General features: G+C 44.0%; 1 protein-coding gene across 2 annotated transcripts in view; it reads left to right on the forward strand.

Moving 5' to 3' along the window:
* The window catches only part of LOC147444451 (ubiquitin carboxyl-terminal hydrolase 10-like), a 105688-nt gene that overhangs the window by 54904 nt on the left and 29653 nt on the right, over positions 1–21131 (forward strand). For both annotated transcript variants that reach the window (XM_086527058.1, XM_086527057.1), the window contains 5 exons: positions 12161–12511; positions 12610–12750; positions 20118–20288; positions 20364–20612; positions 20724–20860. In XM_086527058.1, coding sequence (XP_086383184.1) covers positions 12161–12511; positions 12610–12750; positions 20118–20288; positions 20364–20612; positions 20724–20860 — 1049 coding nt within the window. The remainder of the gene's footprint in view (positions 1–12160; positions 12512–12609; positions 12751–20117; positions 20289–20363; positions 20613–20723; positions 20861–21131) is intronic.

Here is a 21131-nt window from a genome sequence, read left to right on the forward strand (position 1 = left end):
TATGTATAGTGTGGTGCTAGGAGTGATGACCTGCACACTACACATTGCTCTCTCTCTCTCCCCTACGTGCAATTATGTGATGCCCCACAAGAGGGCTGTTCATTTGACTGATGTACAGCTGTGTGGTTTCATGCTTTTGTGCCGAGGCAAGAGCCTCTTTGAGGAGGAACAGGAGTAGCTAATTGCTACTCCAAAGCGGGCACTGGTGAGGGTCATAACCTCACCAAACAGGTGCGTTTTCAGCTCTGTGTACGTGCTGTTTTTGGACTGTTTTGCAGCAGCAATGATGCCAGAATCATCGGGAACCGTGCCCCACTGGTAGACGATAGTTCGGGGGCTGTTTAGGACTGAAAACAGATGAAGAACCAGTAATTACAGCGTGCTGTAATTACTGTTTTTGCGCAGGAAAGAGGGGGTTTATGCTATTGGAAACGAGTCGAAGCTTGGGAAACTGTCCAAGGCAAGTTTTGGGGCCGTTATGTTGCCGAAATTTTACCTGCACAGGTGTCATCTAGCTGGATGCAGGTGTAGGTCTCAAGGACTTTGGTTTTGTAGCTTATTCCTCATTCTTGAAAAGTAATAAAGTAATACTGAAAGGGGCGCCAACCTTTGGGGCCTACAGGTGTCGCTGTCTTCTTGGGAGCGCTCTAGCTCCCAAGCTGTGCTATGTCTTAAAGTGTAATTCCGAGTTACAGGTTCCTTTTTAAGTCTGCTTTGTGTCGTTAAAGTGCAAGTGTTAAAGAATTTTGGATGAAAGCCAAAGACTACCGCCCCACGGCCCGGTTTCAAGGTTCCGTTGCCGAGACATCAACCACTTGTTCCTCAAGAAGTGAGCTTTGGTTGTTTTGGGTAAAGAAACAGAGTAAAGAAACGCGGGATTACACTATGGCCGACAAAGGGAAGGGCATTATGGAAGAGGGCTTCTCTTCGAAGGACAAATAGGAAATTCCTATGGTGTTCGAGATTGGCCAGAGCTCACGGCCACGTCAATCTGTACTTCCTGTTGATGTGAATGTCCCTCTAGTACAGGACTGTATGACTGGGGAACTTGAGGACGATGCGTTTAGGACTTAGTTAGTTGCCGTGGTGAATGTATTTTCCCAACTGGTGCAAAACCCAAGGTTTATGGAGTTCTTGCAAGCGCCACCAGTGCAACAACAAAATAGGCAACTTACACTGCGAACAGAGCTTGTTGAGGCTCAAGCCCAAGTACTTCATGCGACTTAGCAGGATAGAGAACACTCGCATGTTGCGGAGTCAGGGGCTCCAAAACAAGTCCTCACTTCTGGAGCGCAGGCAAAGAAACAGAAAAGGAAGCCTTTTGTGCGTAAGTCGCTTGAGGAAAAGGTCCTAATGGCTGAAAACAAATGCTTTATATGCGAGCAGCATGGTCACTTTGCTATTAATTGTCCACAAAGGAAAAGACCAACTGACTCAGATGACAAAGAGAACCAGAAAGGCAAGAAGCCTAAACCCACGGCAGGTTTGGTGCCAGATATGGTGGGTGACATGTCCAATATAGATGCCAGCGAGTTATGCAGAGCATGGGGTAAAGTTAGAGATGAGACGGCACTCATCTTCTTTGATCCAGGTGCCAAAGCAAACTTTATCTCATCAGAGTTAGCTATGAAGCTGGGCATCAGAGCTGAAGAGATGGGGTACACAGCAGAGGCAGGGTTGGCATGTGCTGGCCACTCAGAGTGTGTTACTCCCATTATTGGAAAGTTGGATCTGCATATTGAGTCATATGTAGACACATAAGAATTTTATAAAATGCCATTGGAAGGGTGTGTAACAAACTGCTGACGTGTCGACCTACTGAAGAACGGAGCTACCGGCCGAGGGGCCTAAACCTTAAGAAGAACAAGTAACATAAAAAGTGTCACAAAGTGATGACGTGGTTGCCCGAGAGCAGAAAGCCTAACCCCAATTTTTGCAAGAAACCCTAATCGCTGAAACCCTAATTTTGGAAACCCTAACCCTAAAACCTGCAAACCCTAATTCTAGAAACCCTAAGAAGAACAAGTAATAGAAGAAGAAGTCCTACCAACTTATGGGGACCCTGTCCGATGGGGCCCCAAGTGACATAAAGGCATTAAAAATAAAGCAGAACACGCTTAAAAGACTTTAAAGTGCACATCAAAATATGATGATGTGGCACTTGTACGGACGTTCCAGAATTCGCGGCGGATTTTGAGGGAAATCCCGAAATTTTAGGAAAGTGTTTTTTTGGGGTCAGCTTTTCATATTTGATGCTTTTTAGGCTTTGGGACTTTAAATATGAGCCTTGGGGACCCTATCTGGCACTCTTTAGCGCGCAGATTGCAGAGCAAGTGCTCCCCGGTTGTTATACTTTGCGAGTCAGCAATAATACAAAGAAATACCGAAAGGGGCGCCAAGGTTTGGGGCCAGTACTCTCTGGGGTCGAATTCCGCCACTCCGTGTCGCGTGTCGTCTCTCTCTCTCTCTCTCTCTCTCTCTCTCTCTTAGTTCAATTGTTATTGAAGTGCTAAAAGTCTGTTCAGTCTGTTCTTTTCTATTGGCACGTGGTGCCCGCCTTGTGACAGTGGTATCAGAGCATTAGTCGTGTGCTTTTCTGAAAGCATACCGGTCCTACAAAAGAGCAGACAGAGCTATTGGAATTTTATTCGAGGTATCTTCGCCCTCCACGCCGGGCTTATTAGCCACTCCCACCCTTACTTCATCGCGCATCGGGCGCGCTCCCGTCGTCACCGCAGTGTCTTATAGGGCATAAACCAATTAAGATCACTTGCAAGAGAGGGATCCAGATTTGTTTCAAGTCACTGTTTTTTTTCTCAGAAGCAGTACCATGCAGATGTTGATGTCTACAGCTACCAAGCAGCATACTCCAAGTACTTGACAAGCTTTCAAGAAAATGTTTGCTCGAAGTTATATGGTTTTTGACATCTTCCTTCGGAGTGCAACTTCTGGCAGAGTGGGATATCCTCAAATGCTTGCCATGGAAACCTTAGCAGATTATATCTTGAAATTTCTCGACATCTCTCAGTAGATGTCTCTTCATGAGTAGATGACCTTGGAGGTTTAGTGCGATTGCTATCTTGGGACTACCACCAAAGCAACACTATTTGTCCAAGAGCTGGCAGAACCATGGTGTGCTCGGCTACGACCTCATGGAAGGAACCTAATCCTAATTTTTGGTGTAGGTTTTAGGATGGAAAGTCAGTCAACTTTTTGAGCTCGATTGACGTCGAGATTGCTTTTTAAGTTTGAGTTCTGTTTGATCTTGTTTGGTGATCCTGTTTGGAATTTGTTTGAAATGGATGGTATCTGTTTTGAATCTGTTTTGGTGCCGATTTAAATTGTTTGACTCTGGTTTGATACTGGTTTCAATAATTGGTGATTTTACTCCCGGGTGGAGAAGTGAGAAATACTGTTTTGGTATTGTTTGAACCTCGGAACCACGCAGGCTGATGCCTGGGGAGCGTTTCGTTGTATGTTTAAAAACCTCCGAACGACGCAGGCCGATGCCTGGGGAGCGTTTGGTTGTATGCTTGTAAAATAATTGTTGTTGTGACTCCCGGCCCGGACCTGGATGGTTATGCGGGAGGAGTATTAAGAAGTCTGAGCAGTGGTTACTCTCAGCACCTCCAAACGACGCAGGCTGCGGTCTGGGGGCCGTTTGGTTGTAAAAGGCCTCTATATCTCCCGGCCCGGACCTTTTTAGGTATGCGGGAGGAGTGATGAGGGAGTCGTTGAATATCTCTCGGCCCAGACCTTGTTAGGTTATGCGGGAGGAGTGTTCATCGGCGGCTTTATGTTTCTATGTCTTGTAACATGCATATGTAAGCATTTGTGTTGCATTGTGATGTGCCAACTACTGAATATTCCTAATTGGATGAGATTGCCTGGGTATGTAATTTTAGTGCATAAAGACACTCGTGGAAGATCAGTACGGTCTGGGTGTGATGGCTAATTTTACTACGCCGGAATATCAAGAGTTCCGATCTGGACGAAAGGAGAAGCTAACTTCTTGATCAAAAGAGCAGAAAGGAGAAGCTAACTCCTTGATCAAAAGAGCAAACTGATTGTCCCTCGGAAATTTTTGAGCTAACTTGAGTTGTTTTGCAGATATGGTGTAATCAAGGACGATTACTCTCTTTCAAGAAGGGGAGATGTAACAAACTGCTGACGTGTCGACCTACTGAAGAATGGAGCTACCGGCTGAGGGGCCTAAACCTTAAGAAGAACAAGTAACAGAAGAAGTGTCACAAAGTGATGATGTGGTTGCCTGAGAGCAGAAACTCTAACCCTAATTTTTGCAAGAAACCCTAACGGCTGAAACCCTAATTTTGAAAACCCTAACCCTAAAACCTGCAAACCCTAATTCTAGAAACCCTAAGAAGAACATGTAACAGAAGAAGAAGTCCTACCAACTTATGGGAACCCCGTCCGATGGGGCCCCAAGTGACATAAAGACATTAAAAATAAAGCAGAACACGCTCAAAAGACTTCGCACATCAAAATATGATGATGTGGCACCTGTACGGACGTTTCGGAATTCGCGGCGGATTTTTAGGGAAATCCAGATATTTTAGGAAAGTGTTTTTTTTGGGGTCAGCTTTTCATATTTGATGCTTTTTAGGCTTTGGGACTTTAAATATGAGCCTTGGGGGCCCTCTCTGGCACTCTTTAGCGCGCAGATTGCAGAGTAGGTGCTCCCTGGTTGTTGTACTTTGCGAATCAGCAGTAATATAAAGAAATACTGAAAGAGGCGCCAAGGTTTGGGGCCAATACTCTCTGGGGTGGAATTCCGCTACTCCGCCACTCCGTGTCGCGTGTCGTCTCTCTCTCTCTCTCTCTCTCAGTTTAGTTGTTATTGAAGTGCTAAAAGTCTGTTCAATCTGTTGTTTTCTTTTGGCACGTGGTGCCCGCGTTGTGACAGGGTGCGATGCGCTGCTTGGGATTCCGTGGATGTTCTGAGTACATGGCGTGCTGGATGCCTTCGGCAAGACGATCACCCTTCAACATAGGGGCAAAACTCATGTTTTGGATGTAAAGCTCAAAGGAGAGTCTGTCCCTATTGTATCTGCTTCTGCTATCACTTCTGTAATAAAGAATCATCTTTCGGTGTACTTGATTTTTTCACGTGATGTCTCAGATAATTGTCAGTCAAGTTTATCTGTGTTAGATAAAGAAAGTCAATATTCTTGCGAGAGTTTAGTGATTGTTTTTTAGATTCATTACCGTCGCAATTGCCGCCAGAGAGACCTGAGGACTATCGGATAGATTTGGTGCCAGGGTGTAGCCCACCAAATAGACCTCCCTACAGGGTTAGTGCGGCGCAGCAGAAAGAGATTATGGGCCAGGTTGAGGAGTTATTAGAGAAGGGACTGATTCAGCCTAGTTCTTCACCCTTTTGCTCCCTAGTGCTTCTAGTGCAGAAAAAGGATGGCTCATGGCGCACGTGTATTGATTACCGTACGTTGCATTGAATAAGAATACTATCAAGAATAGGTTTCCTATTCCTAGAATATATATTCTCGATCGTTTAGAGGGTGCTGCAGAATAGACCTTAAGAGTGGGTACCATCAGATTTGTATAAGGCCAGAGGATGTGCACAAGACTGTGTTTAGAACGACATTTGGTCTTTATGAGTTTCTAGTGATGCCGTTTGGGCTAACAAATGCTCTTGCCACGTTCAACAAAATGATGGACCGGATTTTCGGCTCGCATCAACAATTTGTTAAGACGTTCTTCAATGACATGATAGTCTATTCGAAGAACGAAGAGGAGCACAGGCGTCACTTGACCATTGTGTTCAAAGAGTTGCACAGCCACAGGCTACTTGTCAATCCTAAGAAAAGTGAATTCTTCCTGGAAGAGATCCACTTTCTTGGCCACAAAGTCTCAAAGGATGGTGTTGGAATGGATCCCGCAAAGGTTGAAGCTATCAAAACATGGCTAGACTTGAAGACTGTGCACGATATCAGAAGCTTCTTGGGATTGTGTTCCTACTATAGAAGGTTTATCAGGAATTTTGCAGAGATAGCATCACCTCTTTACGCATTGCAAAAGAAAGAGGTCACTTTCAGATGGACCCAAAAAGAGATTTCAGCTTTTAGTCTCTTAAAGGAAAAGCTGATTTCAGATCCAATAATTGTTTTGCCAGATCTCAGGAAGTCATTTGTGGTCTAGTGTGACGCGTGTGGCAGTAGCATCGGAACATTGCTAATGCAAGATGGACGGGTAGTAGCTTATGAAAGCCGAATTTTGCAAGGGCCAGAGAGACTATGCAAGTCTATGAGAAAGAGCTCTTGACTGTGATTCATTCGCTTTTTAGTTGGAAGCACTACCTCTTAGGTGCTGATTTTGTTGTCCAAACAGACCATCAGACCTTGCGATACTTCTTGACACAGTCAAAGTTATTCGAAAAGCATATGCGATGGGCAAACATTCTTTCTATGTTCCACTTCCAGATTATGCATGTGGAAGGCAAGAAGAATGTTGTGGCTGATGCATTATCAAGGAAGCCACAAATTTCAGCTGTGTCAATTCCTTATCATCATGAGTTGGATGACATGAAGGAACAGTATGCTGCTGATGAAGATTTTGCAAGGATCTTTGAGCAGTTACAAGAGGGGAAACATCATGAGCACTACCTCCTCAGAGATGGTTTTATGATGATGCATGGCAGACTTTGTGTCACTAGGCCATTGCAACATAAGGTCATGGAAGAGAGTCATGTCTCACCGTATGCGGGGAATCGTGATATTGATGCAACAGTTAAAGCGGTAGAGACATTCTTCTGTTGGCCTACCTTGAGGAGAGATGTGGATGCCTTTGTGCGAGCATGCATGATTTGCGAAAAGGTCAAGTTTGACAGGCAAAAGGCACTAGGGTTGTTACAACCACTGCCGATTCTAGATAAGCCATGGGAAAGCATTGCTATGGACTTTATCTTTGATCTTCCAAGAACCCCAACAAGGAATGATGGTATATGGACCATTATCTGCAGGTTCAGCAAGCAGGCCCATTTTATCCCTGTCAGGAAGAAGATAAAATCGGATCAGATGACACGCTTGTTCATGTACAATGTGTTTAAGTACCATGGTATGCCACAATCGATTGTAAGTGATCATGATCCTCGCATGACAAGTTTGTTCTGGAGAGGATTGTTTGAGAACATGGGCACTACGCTCAAGTTCTTGTCTTCGTTTCATCTACAAACTGATGCATAGTCAGAAGAGGCTAATAAATAAAGGAATGCCTCTTTGCGCTCATCATCTGATTTGCGGATTGGGTGCTGAGCTGCAAAACACCATTAGAGAAAAACGTAACTGGCATACCATTTTGGTTGAGACTGCGCTAGTCGTCTTTCAACCGCGCTAGGTACTGAGGTTGCATAAACCGCGCCTTGAGCTTGTCTTGGAAGTCGGCCCAATTGAAGGTAAGGGCCACGCCTTTTCGCGGTCAACTGTGCCTCTTGCCAAGCGTGATACCAATTAATGACATCACCGACAAGATACATGGCTGCCGTCAAAACCTTGCTATTTCCCGTTTTCTTAGTTGTTGCAAAGTTAGCATTAAATTGATGCAACCAAGAATGAATAATAGTAGCATCCATCTTATGGTCATACTTATTGAACGTCAACTTATCAGTGATTGAACGTCAACTTTTCAGTGACGGGGTTGTTGGAATCCGCTTCTTGACTTGTACTACCTGATGATTCGCCCACGTCCTTGAGTGGCGCGGACTTCGAGGTGAGTACCTGTAGGACCAACTCTTGCATGCGTTTATCTCTCTGCGCCTCACGTTCTAATTCCAATGACGCTCGTCTTTCTTTGGCCGCCAAGCGCGCTTGCTCACGCTCACGCTCCAAGGCTAACCGTCCTTATTCGCACTCGCGATCCAAGTCTGCCTTTCTTTCTTTGGCCGCCAAGCGCGCTTTAACGCTCACGATCCAAGGTGGCACATTGCGCCTCTTGTTTTAGCATCATGTCCATCATCGACTTGACCAAAGCCTCCATAGGATTTGGTGCAACCCGTGGCGTAGATGGGGAAGGGGGAGGGTCGGAAAAACCTCCTGGTGTGGAAAATTCTTCCTCACCACCTCCATGCTCATCACCTTCACGCAAAGTATCCTTTCCACTATGGGTGATGACCATACACTGAGATTTTGGGTACTTAGGTTCTCGAGGAACTTGGGTTCTTGAGGTTCTTGGGTTCTTGAGCTCTTAAGGTTCTTGAGGTTCTTGAGTTCCTTAGCTTGCAATCGGTGTTTAAGAAGGCTTTTCTCCTACCCAAGCTCGACTCTTCCCTGCGGGCGCACCCCTTGGCGGTCTTGCGCTCACACCAAAGTTGCTTTTTCCCACCTCACGTCGATTGGCCGGCTGCTAAGTGCACGGTCCGCTCTCAATGAGTGAAAAGAGGAACAAGGGGAGGCTGGACAAGCCCTTCTTTCTTGGGTTACCTGTGTCACTCTTCAAAAACACGATTAGGAATCGAGACGCCCAAGGTTTCCTTTTACTTACGGAAGGGAGAGCCTTCCGTTCCTTTAGTGAGAGAGTGCAATGCTCACAAACAAAGTGAATGACACTGTGAATGAAGGTGCTGAGACTGACAGAGAGAGAAGAATACGATACCAAACAGTTCTCAAACCCTCCTCCAAGGGCCCCCCTCCCTATGGCGAGAGAGGTCTATGCTATTGATTGCACAAATCTGGTACAATGGTTTAGATGCAATGGACTTGCCAACGATGTCGACGACAATGACGATGACGACGAGGACGGGTTGAAATTTGAAAACGCTAGGTCTGAAATCTGCAAATGCTGACTTTTTGCTGAATACTGACACTCTGTCGGTGAGGACAGCGATGGCGACGACGATGTGCTGAAAACGCAGATGCTGATATCTGCGGACAGCGGGCTGAAACTGAAAATGCTGGCTGATTTGACGTTACGGCGAGGATCTGATCTGCTGTGTCTAAGTGCTGAAAACTGAAAACCTTGATGCACTGGGGCTGATCTGACGCCGAAATCTGCAAACGCTATGCTGAATGCTGCAAACTGAAAATGCCAGTTGATTTATAGCAAAACGCCAATGCTGATCTGCAATCTGGAAAACGCCAGGATGGAACTGTAGCAAAACCTAGGCTTGATCTGTTGATGAAAACGCTAGGCTGTTCTGCTTTTGTTGGCTGAAAACGCGAGGTCTCTTGCCGGTCTTGCTGAGAAGGTGCATTGCAAGCGATATGGTTGTGGCTTATGTGATGAAAGCTACTGCTTAAAGCACAAGTCCTACATCATCTTGTAGCATATGGACGATGCTATGGACGGGTATTCATTGCCCCCAAGATCACTTTCCGAATGTGTGCTCGGGCATCCCAAGTGAGTAGACAAGGAGACCTCCAAAGGGAAGAAGAAGGTCAAGAAGTCGGTACAACGGAATAAGTTAGTGATTTCAGAGATGTCTGATGAGGGGAAGGCAAAGTATTGTAAGCAAGGAAAGTGTTATGGTTGCGGTGAGGTTGGGCACATTATGGTAAAGTGTCCAAAGAAAGAGTAAAATCCAGAAGACAAACCAGAAACTTCAAAGGCATTAGGAGAGAGAATAGCAAAGAAGGAAAAGACCAGAGCAAAACTTGTAGCAGATTTCATCGGGATGTCAAGGATCACGAGGATGAGATTACAGGGCTCTGCAGAGTGTGGGGCAAGGGACAAGTCCAAGAGGCTTTGATTTTCTTCGACCAAGTTAACAGACAAGGACGACTTCAAAGGGAAGAAGGTCAAGAAGTTGGTACAACGGAAGAAGTTAGTTATTCCAGTAATGCCTACAAAGTTGAAGGCAGAGTGTTGTTAGCAAGGCAACTGTTATGGTTGTTGTGAGGTCGGGCATATGTCGCCGATTTGGCCCCTAGCCATGTACAAGGGGGTGAATATCTGGGAGAGTATTGAAAGAGTTTGATATGTTTACTGAAAATTTACAATCCCTTGAGAAGCTACAGGAGAGCCTCAAGAGATTCTGATGCTGGAGAGGAGAGATTGGCAGAGTATGCAGTGCGACTCATAGACTCGCAAAGAATGCAGAGAAAGGGGCAAGGCTACTAGTGCCTAGCAACTGGCAGAGCATGCCAGACAAGTGGACACTCGAATGGCCCATGCGTGGCACTTGCAAGGCAGGTAGACACTCGAATGGTCCTTGCAAGCCAACTCTAGTCCATGCAAGGTAACTAGTGTCCATGCATGGCAGCTAGCAATCCATGCAAGTGAAATCGAGTCCATGCATGGCAAGTGGTAGTCCATGCAAGGCAATTGGAATGCATGCATGGTAGGTGGCAGTTCCAACATGGCCCATATCTTCTCGTCCACATTGACTCTTTTTTTTGTTGATTACCATTGTGACATGGTTTTGTCTCACACTTTGTTTCTGGCCGATGAGAGGATATGGCCCTTTTTCTCCCTGTATTGTTTCAAGATTGTCACAATATAATTTGCTCAAGCTTTTGGTCATTCCTCACGCAAAATCAACCACTTTAAAATCAACCCAAAAGTGGCAGTCTACCATAATACCCACCATGTAGATGTTAACTAGGTTCACATAAAAAAAAAAAAAAATATTCGGGAAGAAAGTGTAGATTCTCATAACCAAGGACACACACATCATGTTTTTGAATTACCAGTACAGTCGCTTGCAGATCATAAATCGAAAATTTGGTCTTTGGGCTGCATGGGTTATATTGGCTGAGATGGATTGGCAAAAAGTGAAATGAGGCTACTACTTTGAACATGTAGGGTCGGTTGAAGTTAGATTTTGAGGTGATTGATTTGATGAAGGGTCTAAAGAAAGCTAGTCAAGTAACAAGAAGAAATGGAAATGAAAAAGCCGGAGTTTTTCCTAGGCTGAACTGGTTAAGAAATGGAGTTTCTTTGATTAAAAAATCAACTAAATGTACAAACTGTTATAGGACTCGGAGTCAAAATATATCATATGTCGCAAATACATAATCACCACATATACAAAAAAAGTGGTCCATAATCATAATCTACTAGGAACAACACCAACATGGTTAAGGCTCCAGCATCCGAGTCCTGAGGATCATCCCCTTCCTCATCCTCTGCCTCCTCAAGACTGTCCTCACTAGATGCAGAGGAATTTTACCATGCACCACCACCATTTGCCACCCATTTTAGGGGTCCCCAAAAATTGCAAGAAACTTCGTTTCTGCCGGTCAGAAACTTCTAGAAATTGCTGGTCCATTTCTTGGCCAAGAAATGCCGTTTTTGGTGACTACGGATCATACATTGAGTCGGCTCCTACCCAAAGAGAGAATGACTGAACGCCCCTTGATGTGTTAGCATTGAGTTACAGCATTTTATTTGTTGCCCATGTAACCCTCACTATCTGCTTGTGTCTGTGGTAGTGCAACTGTGTACAGGCATTTTCGTAGATTATATTCTGTGGCAGTGCAACTGTGTACATGCATTTTGTAGGATTATATTCTGTGTTTCTGTTGAGTGATCTTAAAGCTCTATGAATAAAATAATTATACGTTTTGATTTCTTGTCAGGCTTTGCACTCAACACATTTAGGACATGGTTTGGGTAGCCGTCTCTGTTATTGCCTGGCATAGTCTTTAGAGGTTATCGAATGGAGTTGCTTCACTTTACAGTTGAACTCCTTGGATGAAAGCCATATCATGCTGGCCAAAAAGAACGTGGGAGAAAAAATTCTCATGAAACCAGTTGGCTATGATGGTTGACAACTTATCACCCATTAAAGTACATGGATTCAAAGGTATCTTTGTATACTGAAGCTTGAAGAGAAACTCCTCTTTGTGTGGAATTCAAGAGAATGGACTTAATCATATCTCTTTCATAGAGATAAGGCTGCATATTCATAGGTCGGCTAGTTCTTGAATGCCTCCCAGCATCACATAGGAAGATCACCACCTTTGGCTCACGAGTCTTGTTGATAGTGATTGTCAAATGCTAGCATAGATGACTCCGTTGAAATTGTATTACAGCCGCTACTGGTGTTTGTTAGTTCAGGAACGATCCTTTTGAGTGATGCTAAAACTTGAGTTCCTCTAACGTATGCTTTGAGCCTCTCTTTTGCTAACTTTGGTTTGGATTATATTGTGTAGCCATGGTCTTAGTGCAGATGCTTTTTGAACTACAGGTTCTTTTGGAAGTGATTGTTGAAAGGAATCTCTCTCTTGGAAAGGACCTGGCTGTTGACATGAGGGAAGACTCTTCACATATGGCAGCTAGAAGCAAGATTATCACCAGATACTTAAGCAATGACCCATTGAACTGCTCCCCTCAAGCAAGTCCACGCATGCAAAACAGCAACAAGTCTCTTCCCTTCATGATTGGACAGGGATCTGGGTTAACTGGCCTCCAAAATCTCGGAAATACTTGCTTTATGAATAGTGCTTTACAGTGTTTGGCGCACACACCGGAAATTGTGGGTTTTTTTCTGCAAGATTATAGTCAAGAAATTAATCGACAAAATCTACTTGGCATGCAGGTACGGATTACAGCAGTGTCAATTTAATCTTGGCTCAGTGCCATAGCAATGTCTGAATTAATCTCTATCGCGTCAGTTGCCTTAGTATTTTGGTTCAGGGAGAGCTTGCAATGGCATTCGGTGATCTTCTTCGCCAGTTATGGATGTCTGGAAAAAAGGCCGTCTCACCGAGAGCGTTTAAAAACAAGTTAGCCGGTTTTGCACCTCAGTTTGGTGGCCATAAACAGCATGACACTCAGGTTTGTTTTTAGTCCAGTTCTTTCTAAAATGGTATTGGATTCTTGCTTGCGGAGTTAAGATGAACTTCTGCTGATACAACTTTCTGTTTGTTTTTCTTGGCTGTCAAATTTGTTCCTACTTACTGTTAACTGTAAGCGACCGATTTTAAGAGGTTTTCTCGTTGCTAGGGCATTTCTAAAAAAGAAGACATAATCGATTTCCGTATTATTGTGTTATTTTGAAGTCTAAGCATTCAAGTTTCCTTTCTGTGCCGTGCAACTGCGACAATGAGCTGGACCACTGCTGTAAAGAATTTTGGCATGCTAGTGGGATGACCATGAGTCCCCCCCCCAAGGCATTCATTATCTCTGCATGTTGTTTGAATTTGGCGTTGTCTTCCATACTGGCCTTGCAGTGTATTGATCACCAGCAATGTTGCACTGTCTCTACAAGTGGAGCTCCGACCATTTAAAAACCTTTGGGCAGTGGCCTCTCCTAATTGAGCCCCCGATGGCATATTGGGGCTGCATAGAGTAGCCTTGGTGTAACGAGTGTGTCCAATAGGCAGCCCTTCATATGGGGCTCCTAAGAATATGCCGATAACATCTCCCCTTTAGAATAGCAAGTGCTGCATGTGCTCATTTCAAACAGACTTGGTGATCCCCTGGTACACTATCAATAGTGATTTTCTCCCACGAATTTTTTTTTAATGGAAGGTCATAACCTTGATTTTGTGAGGTTCACAAAAAGTCCTATTTGTGCGGAATCTTCTCAATGTATGGAGATGTTGTAGTCCATCCTGTGACTCAGAAATCAACATAAGTATGGAGATGTTGTAGTCCATCCTGTGACTCAGCAATCAACGAAAGTATCATCAGCATATAACCTGATATATATTTGTGTTTCTAAGATCTCAGGGCCCTCCGTCTGTCCCTCCACCATGCTGATATAGTTGGAAAACTCATCTACATAATAACTTTTCACATTCACCGTGCTGGTGTATGTAGTTAGCACTTGATTCACATGTAATCCACTGAAGATGCTGGGCATCCTTGTGGAATACAATGGTGCTTGTGGGCAAATCTCAATTGTGGACTGTGAATGGCAGGAACACCCTCCAAACAAAGATTCAGAATGGACGGTTGGGTTGGCTGGACTGGTAACTACCAAGGACAATTACTGCGGTAACTGGCACAATACATAGTCAGTCAAAGACCCAATCCCAGGGCTATAAATAGGGCCCACTACTCAATTTTCGGCGACTCTACACACTTCACTATCACTGCTTTGTATCTTGGAGCTCTTTACGCTCTTGTAACTCTAATTAAGCCCAGAGCAGACTTGGCTCTCATTGTTGTACTTGTCTATACTGATCTGAATACATTCTAGTTCCAGTCTCCAGTTTCAGTGTTCAGTCTCACAGGTACGTCATCATCCTCAGAGGACTGTTCCAAGGACTTAGCCATGGCGAAGACCAAGAAGCTTTTTGAGAAAATGCAAGAGACCGTTGACGAGGCCACATAATTTTTAGAACTACAAGTTGAGCAAACCCAGCAGGTTTGCTCAGTGCCTCACAACAACATTGGTAAATATGTCCTCCACCAAAACAAATGAACACTCTTGAAGCTGTGGGATTTAGAAGTGGTGTTAGAGGCCACTCAAATGTAGTTTGATGCAGGTATCATCCAGCAGGTCGTGGACACATTTGACCCTGAGAGTGGATTCATTGTTGAGGCCATCAGCTTAAAGAACAACCCCACCTGTGTTGCTGAAAAGCTATTTGGATTGTTGTGCTCAGCCTCAGCAGTTTTTGTACTGGGCGAGTTGTATTCCAGCACACCCCAATGAAAACAAGGTTGTGGGGAAAGGGGCTGAGACCGGCCAGGTTACCGAGCAACAGGATTCTACTGAACAAGAAACAGACTAAGATACTACAGAAAGAGCTGACGATTTGGCTATTGTAACAACTGGAGCGAAAAGATCAGCAGCACAAGCAGATGGTGGCACAGCTCGAGCAGGTACAAGTGAGAGCATCGGGCCACCAGAAAAGAAACAGAAAATAGTTGCTCTGCTGAAGCAGTTCAAATTAAAAGAGACACCTCCAGCCAAGCCTGCTGAAGGACAGGGCAAGGGTGCATCGCAGACCAGCCCATTGACTTGGCTCAGACCCCGCTAGCATCAGTGGAGAAGAAGAAGATCACTGGGGATGAGCAGGCCCCACCAGCTAACACGGGGAGCAAGGACACATCACAGTCTCAGTCAGCCTTGCTAGCTCCTCCTCCAGTTCAACAAACGCGAGTGGACAGACTCCAGAGAATCTAGAAGAAACCGTTGCATGGGAGGATGGTGGTCCAACAAGCAGACATGGCATTGGTGCCTTACCCCACTCCTCTCATTACGTATGAAACCTCTCAGATAGATATTGATGCCATCACAGACGGATGTCGCCACCTTGATGTCTGGGTGGAACACCATTGTGAATGCCATGGGGCAATTGATAGAGGCCCAGCAGAAGCTCCCCGCTCGGCAGTTACTGCCCTACAGACTGAACTTCAGGAGACCAAAACCGATCTGGAGAAGGCGGAGCATCTCGGGGCCAAAATGCTGGAACTCTCTATTGAGCATAACAATGATGCAACAAGGATCATTTCAGGGCAGGCTGGATGAAAGTAAAGCTGCTTTGAAGTCATTAATGGCCAATCATCATACTCTCAAGCAGGCTATAACAGAAAAATATATCTACCAATCCTTGGTGAATATTGCGGATTCAAATCGCGATCTGACTTTGAATATAGAGGACTTGCAGAACTTAGTAGAAACAATGAAGTCAGATCTCGAAGATAAGTTGGAGCAGTATACAGGGGCCCCGGTAAATCAAGTGCTGGTAGAGTATATTAAGAACCAGGATGCTGATGATGATGAGGAAGAAAAGGAGGATGACCAGGAGCAAGGGGATGACACTGGAGCTGACCATGATGATGATGATGATGAGGGCGATGATCAACCCCTTCCATGCTTTGCAACAGGTGGAACCCAGTCAACCCAGGGTACCGATTCAGACAGCCAGAACGATCAACAGAGTAACCAGATTCAACGGCAAGATCAAAACCAGTTTGGTCAGGACCAACATCACGAACAACAACAAACCCACTCTTAAGGTTCCAGGGACTTGACTACCCAGCAAGCCTTAGTTGTATACACACCAGTGAATTAGAACAGGGGTAATGGTATTCAGGTGGAGTCTAGCTCAGACTCAAACTCAGACTCAGACTCAGAATAGAATTGCTCTACTGCCTTGTTAGCACTAAATAAGAAGCTGAGGAGGTAGAAGGATCTTCGAATCCAAGAATTCCTCCATGATAAGGCAGCATTCTCTTACTTGGAGCGCTTTTAGATGCTGTTTGTGGGAGCCCGACGGATGATCAATGACTGGAAGTCGCTCAACTACCACAATCAGTAGATCTGTCAGCTGCCACCTCACCCTAGATGCGTCCAAGTTTTGAACAGTGTGGCTGAATGGTTTCTCACAAGGGAGGATGTCATGGTAAACCCTCATATACAGAACCCTTCCATAGTGAATCTGAAGAGTCTTGGGCTACAATTGGAAATGCTCTTGGGTGATGAGCCAACCTACAAATGCATGAAGGATATTTGGATTCAAATTAAAGACATGCTGGTTCAGCTGCAGATTGCGAGGAAAGTTCTAGACCATGAGATCAACCTACTTTTGGAGTGCAATGCCACCAGTAGCAGGGGATCACGGACTAGGATGACCCTTGGTGAGCAGTAGAGGAACCTCAAGAGCCTCTATCATCTAGTCCGCATATCCATAAAGATGATGCAACAGGAGAATCAAATTGTGATGAACTTAATTGAATTTTTCCCAGATTCTCCAATGCTGATGTATGCCTTACCTGCTAAGGAGGCTGAGCTACCTAGATTCTTTCCAGCTCTATATCCGACGTATCCAGAACTGGCTGATCAAGATAGTCAATGAGCTAAGGGAATGGTATGAAGGAGAATGGACAGCCTGGAATCAGGTCCTGGATGACGCTCTGAAGAAAAACCAAGTCGATGATCTGGTAAAGGCTCTACAGAATTCAAGTTGAAGATGGGGCATTAGCGTGCTTAGATTCACCGGCTAATCAAGATTACCAATCAACTGCTTCAACTAACAGTAGAGACGTCCAAGATCCCTGAAAGGATATTACAGTTTAGCACAAAGGGGCTCTTGAAGCAGGTTACCACAAGATTTTCTTATATGTATATTGTGCTTGCCAACTTGCTGGACCATAGAGTGTACAATGGTTTGAAGAGAATGGTTGTTAGTGAGGAATGGATGAAGTTGAAGCTTGCTAAAACTGGTCAGGGAAGGCAATTGTAACCATGGTTTTGGGACCCAGTTTTTGGAGAAATGCAAGGCAAATTGTGGGCATTTGTTCTCCAATCTTGAAAATTTTGCCTTTGGCTGATAGAGGAAGAAACACAATGGAGATGATTTATTAACTTACAGATAGAATGTTGGAGAAGCTTGAAACATTGGAAGATGTTGATAGGAACCGGCCTGATGAAGTGAAGGCACTCTCCTTGGGTCGTTGGGAAATGTTTCCCTCTTCCTTGCATGCAGCAGGTTTTGCCATCCCTTGGAAGGGTCAAGCTAGTGATGAAGGTAAACATTGGTTGGATGGAAGTGATATGACTTGGAAGTCCATGGTGCACTTGTTGATGAGTTGGATACATATGAGTGGGAGGGAGGTTTTTTGGCTCAGAAATCGTAAAAGATGAAAAGCACAAGCATTAATGAAATGGTGGGAAACAGTTGGGGCAAGTACTCCCAATTTGCAGCAGATTTCCATTCGCATCCTCTCTCAAGGAAGTTGTGCATCCCTTTGTCATAGGGATTGAAGCACCTTCTCGCTCATACACGCTAAGATAAGAAGCAGATTGAAGCCCTCTCACATAGAGAAGCTGGTCTATATACACACCAACGTTAGACTTGTGAGAAAAATAAAGGAGAGAGGCTATGAGAAGATGGAGAATGATCGACAAAGAGAAGGATGTGGATAGGTTCATTGCTTTGCAAGAGGAGCAAGAGGTAGATGAGGAGACTCATTCTCCTATATCAAGTATTGTTGAGCATGCTAGGACAAGCTCAAGTGTTGCTGGCATTGACAATGATGATCCTAGTGGTGGTGATGAGGACGAGCCTTCACTCTCTGTGATGGAGGAGGATGATGAGGACCATAGGCATACAGAGGAAGAAGAATGATGCCATGAGGAATATTTTTTCCTCTATTTGCAGCTTTGTTTCTTTTTGCCTAGAATGATCACTTTTTGGCTTGGCGTCGTACTAGCTTCCATCTAGTTTTTCTGGAGGTTTTGGATTTGTAATTTTGTCTCATGAACTTTGAAGTTTCGTGTTCCCACTCTCAAGCCACAAAGTCCATGAGTCATGGTCATTGGAATTTTTCATTCGGTACCTTGTTTTGCTGTCACGAGTCTCGTGAATCATGATTCCTCTTGGAATGTAATTTTGACTGAACTCTATGGTCTTTTGATAGTTTTGTTAGTTTCTCATTGTTTGTTCAAGGTCTCTTGAAGAGTATGGTATGTTTTATCTAATTTTTATATGTTTTTAGGTCGCGTATGGTTTGGTCAAAGGCTGTCACTCTTATTTATTTCATACTTCTAGACCTCCATGCATATGGAAAACATATGGAAGAAAACTTGGTTAGTAGTGCAGAGGCCTTATGTCCATGATTTATATGTATTTTTGCTAGATCGTAACATATATTTCTGCTAGATCGTAATAGTGGTATGCTATATGTTTGGGGGGAGAGGTGGTGTAGGTGGGATAGCTGTGAGAGGAAAGCGGTCGTATGTATGATCTGCAAGGCACCTATAGGGAAAGAGGGTATGACGAAGAGTCTGATGATCTTCATGCATACGTTTTGATTCTATACAAATAAATAAAAGAATACTTCTCACTCTGCCTTTGCTCATATTGAAGGTTGCTTCTGCATAGTGTAGTCCATTCTACTCTCTCCCGCACCCGGGTCATGTCCTCCTCCTGTATACTGAAAGTGCCTCTCCCGTGGTGTGTCCATACTGATCCATTACAATTCAATGTTGACACTCTTATCTCCATAAGTGTCTCCCCTTGTGGTTTCATAGGCCAGAAATACATGTTAGACCAGTCTTATAATGAAGACACATCCATCTCTATAGAAACTTTTTCCGTTCTTTCCTGGCTTGCAAGATTCTAGGCATGCAAGCCTTTTCCTAAACTCACTCTGGAGTTTCAGGAGGTCATCCATGATCATCAAAGTACAAAGGACGGCCACTCTAGAGCTTTCAGTCAAATTCCTATATCCCTACTACTCTTGTTATTCAGATTTGTCGTAACAGCTGGTTACACATTGTCTCAGCTAAAAAAATCTTTCAGCCCTCTTATACATGTATCAAATGACCACCTTCTACGCATAAGCCAAGGCTGTTCCAGATGTGTGTTTTCTGTTCTGGTCTACTTTTCCTTTTATGGACGTAACTTCGCTTTCTTATGAGAGATGAAGTTGGGGCTTGATAAGGGATATGGGTGGATATCGTGGAGGAAGAGGTATAGGTGGAGACCAGGGAAACTGAAGAGAAATTTGGATTGAGCATGAGCCTGGAAAGGAAAAGTTAATTGTGCAGTTTAAGTTAGAAAGGCACTAGTCTTTACCATTTCCAATGGGGAAGAATTCGCTGGACAAGAGAGGACTCAACCTGCAATTTGATGGAAGGCTGTGTGTAATAATAGTTTATACAAAACCAGGCACAGAGAGATTTCACAAGCCTTTGCCTCGTATGGTAGCTCTTCCAAGACAAGGTAAACATCATTCAAAAAACATGTAACTGATCCTAAATGTGCTGCCAAAGAAGTCAAACTTTTTGGATTCCTGAAACTTCTCGTTCAAATGTTCCAGGAACAAAACAAAATCTCTAGAAAAGGGGTTTGTTGAGGCCTCAGGTGCTGAACGCTTTTAGTGTTTATAGGGCTTTTCAGATCTTTGTGTGTGGTAAGTTCTAAAGCTACAATTCTGTGTTGCATGCTGCACCTATTTCAAGAGGAAAACCCAAGCCAAGCCACTGTTTTTGGAAACAGCCAGAAATTTCTGAAATGTTTCCAATTACTTTATTTGATTCTCTTGTTAATATGAAAAGCACACATTTCAGTCATGAGAAGAGCTTGCCAAGTATTGATGTTCATATTGAATGCACAGCTGTCAGGATTTTGTGAATGGTGAAGCTCGAGTTATTTTATTAAAGAGAAAAATTTTCTGAAGTTGCGTAGCTGTCAGATTTTTCAGTGTCTCCCCCTAATCGCACACTTGACATGTTCTTTCAGGAACTCCTTGCTTTCCTTCTAGACGGACTGCATGAAGATTTGAACCGTGTAAAGCAAAAGCCAGTCATTAAAACAAGAGAGTTGGAGGGGAAGCTGGATGATCAAGTGGCCCTTGAAAGTTGGAAGAATCATAAATCACGCAATGATTCAATCATCGTGGACATTTACCAGGTTTGTTCAATTCCATCAATTTTGCTGTAATATGTTGAAGTAGGCAGTGAATCGACTCTGTTATGTTTTTGATAGGGCCAGTATAAGTCTACACTTGTATGCCCAGGGTGTGACAAAGTCTCAGTGACTTTTGATCCTTTTATGTATCTTTCAATACCATTGTCGTCAACAAAGAATCCCTCGTTCACTGTGAGGGTGTTAAGCAGTGATGGAAGTGTGCCTCCTACAGTGCACACGGTTATTGTGCCAGAGCAGAACAATTACAATGATTTTATTACGAATGTTGCAAGGGCCTGTAATCTTCAGAATGATGAAAAGCTTCTGGTAACAGATGTTTCTTTGCCTCCTGAATGTTGAAATGGCCTTTTAAAGTATGTCTTCTTTGTTATTTGTTGACTTTGGTAACATTGTAATGTGTATGTATTGACTTTCTAGCTACATTCTAATTGTCAATTTCAAGCTCTTGAGGAATGTGTTGACTGGAAGAAGCTAGCTCACGATGCTGACTACATAACTGCCTACAGGCTTCCCAAAGCGTCTGAAAAGGCACCTCTTCTGGTATTTATGCACAGGTAAATGCATGTACATTTTTCTTATTGTTGTGCACATGTGTAATGTCTTCTGATAATGCCTTGTAAGGATATTGATCCGTGCTCTCCTCAATTCCTCCTGCAATTCCTCTTCAGGACAACATTACAACCTTACATGTCAGTGGTGGACCTTGATGAGATTGCACAGTTTACATGGCATGCAATTATGTGTGTTTAACCCCACATACTACACAGAAGTCTGTTACTTTGGACCAAAGCATGTAGAGTCCTCTCTATAAATGGCCTTCGTCCT

Source organism: Adiantum capillus-veneris, chromosome 13, assembly GCF_014529385.1.
Source record: "Adiantum capillus-veneris isolate H3 chromosome 13, ASM1452938v2, whole genome shotgun sequence".
Lineage (NCBI taxonomy): Eukaryota > Viridiplantae > Streptophyta > Polypodiopsida > Polypodiales > Pteridaceae > Adiantum > Adiantum capillus-veneris.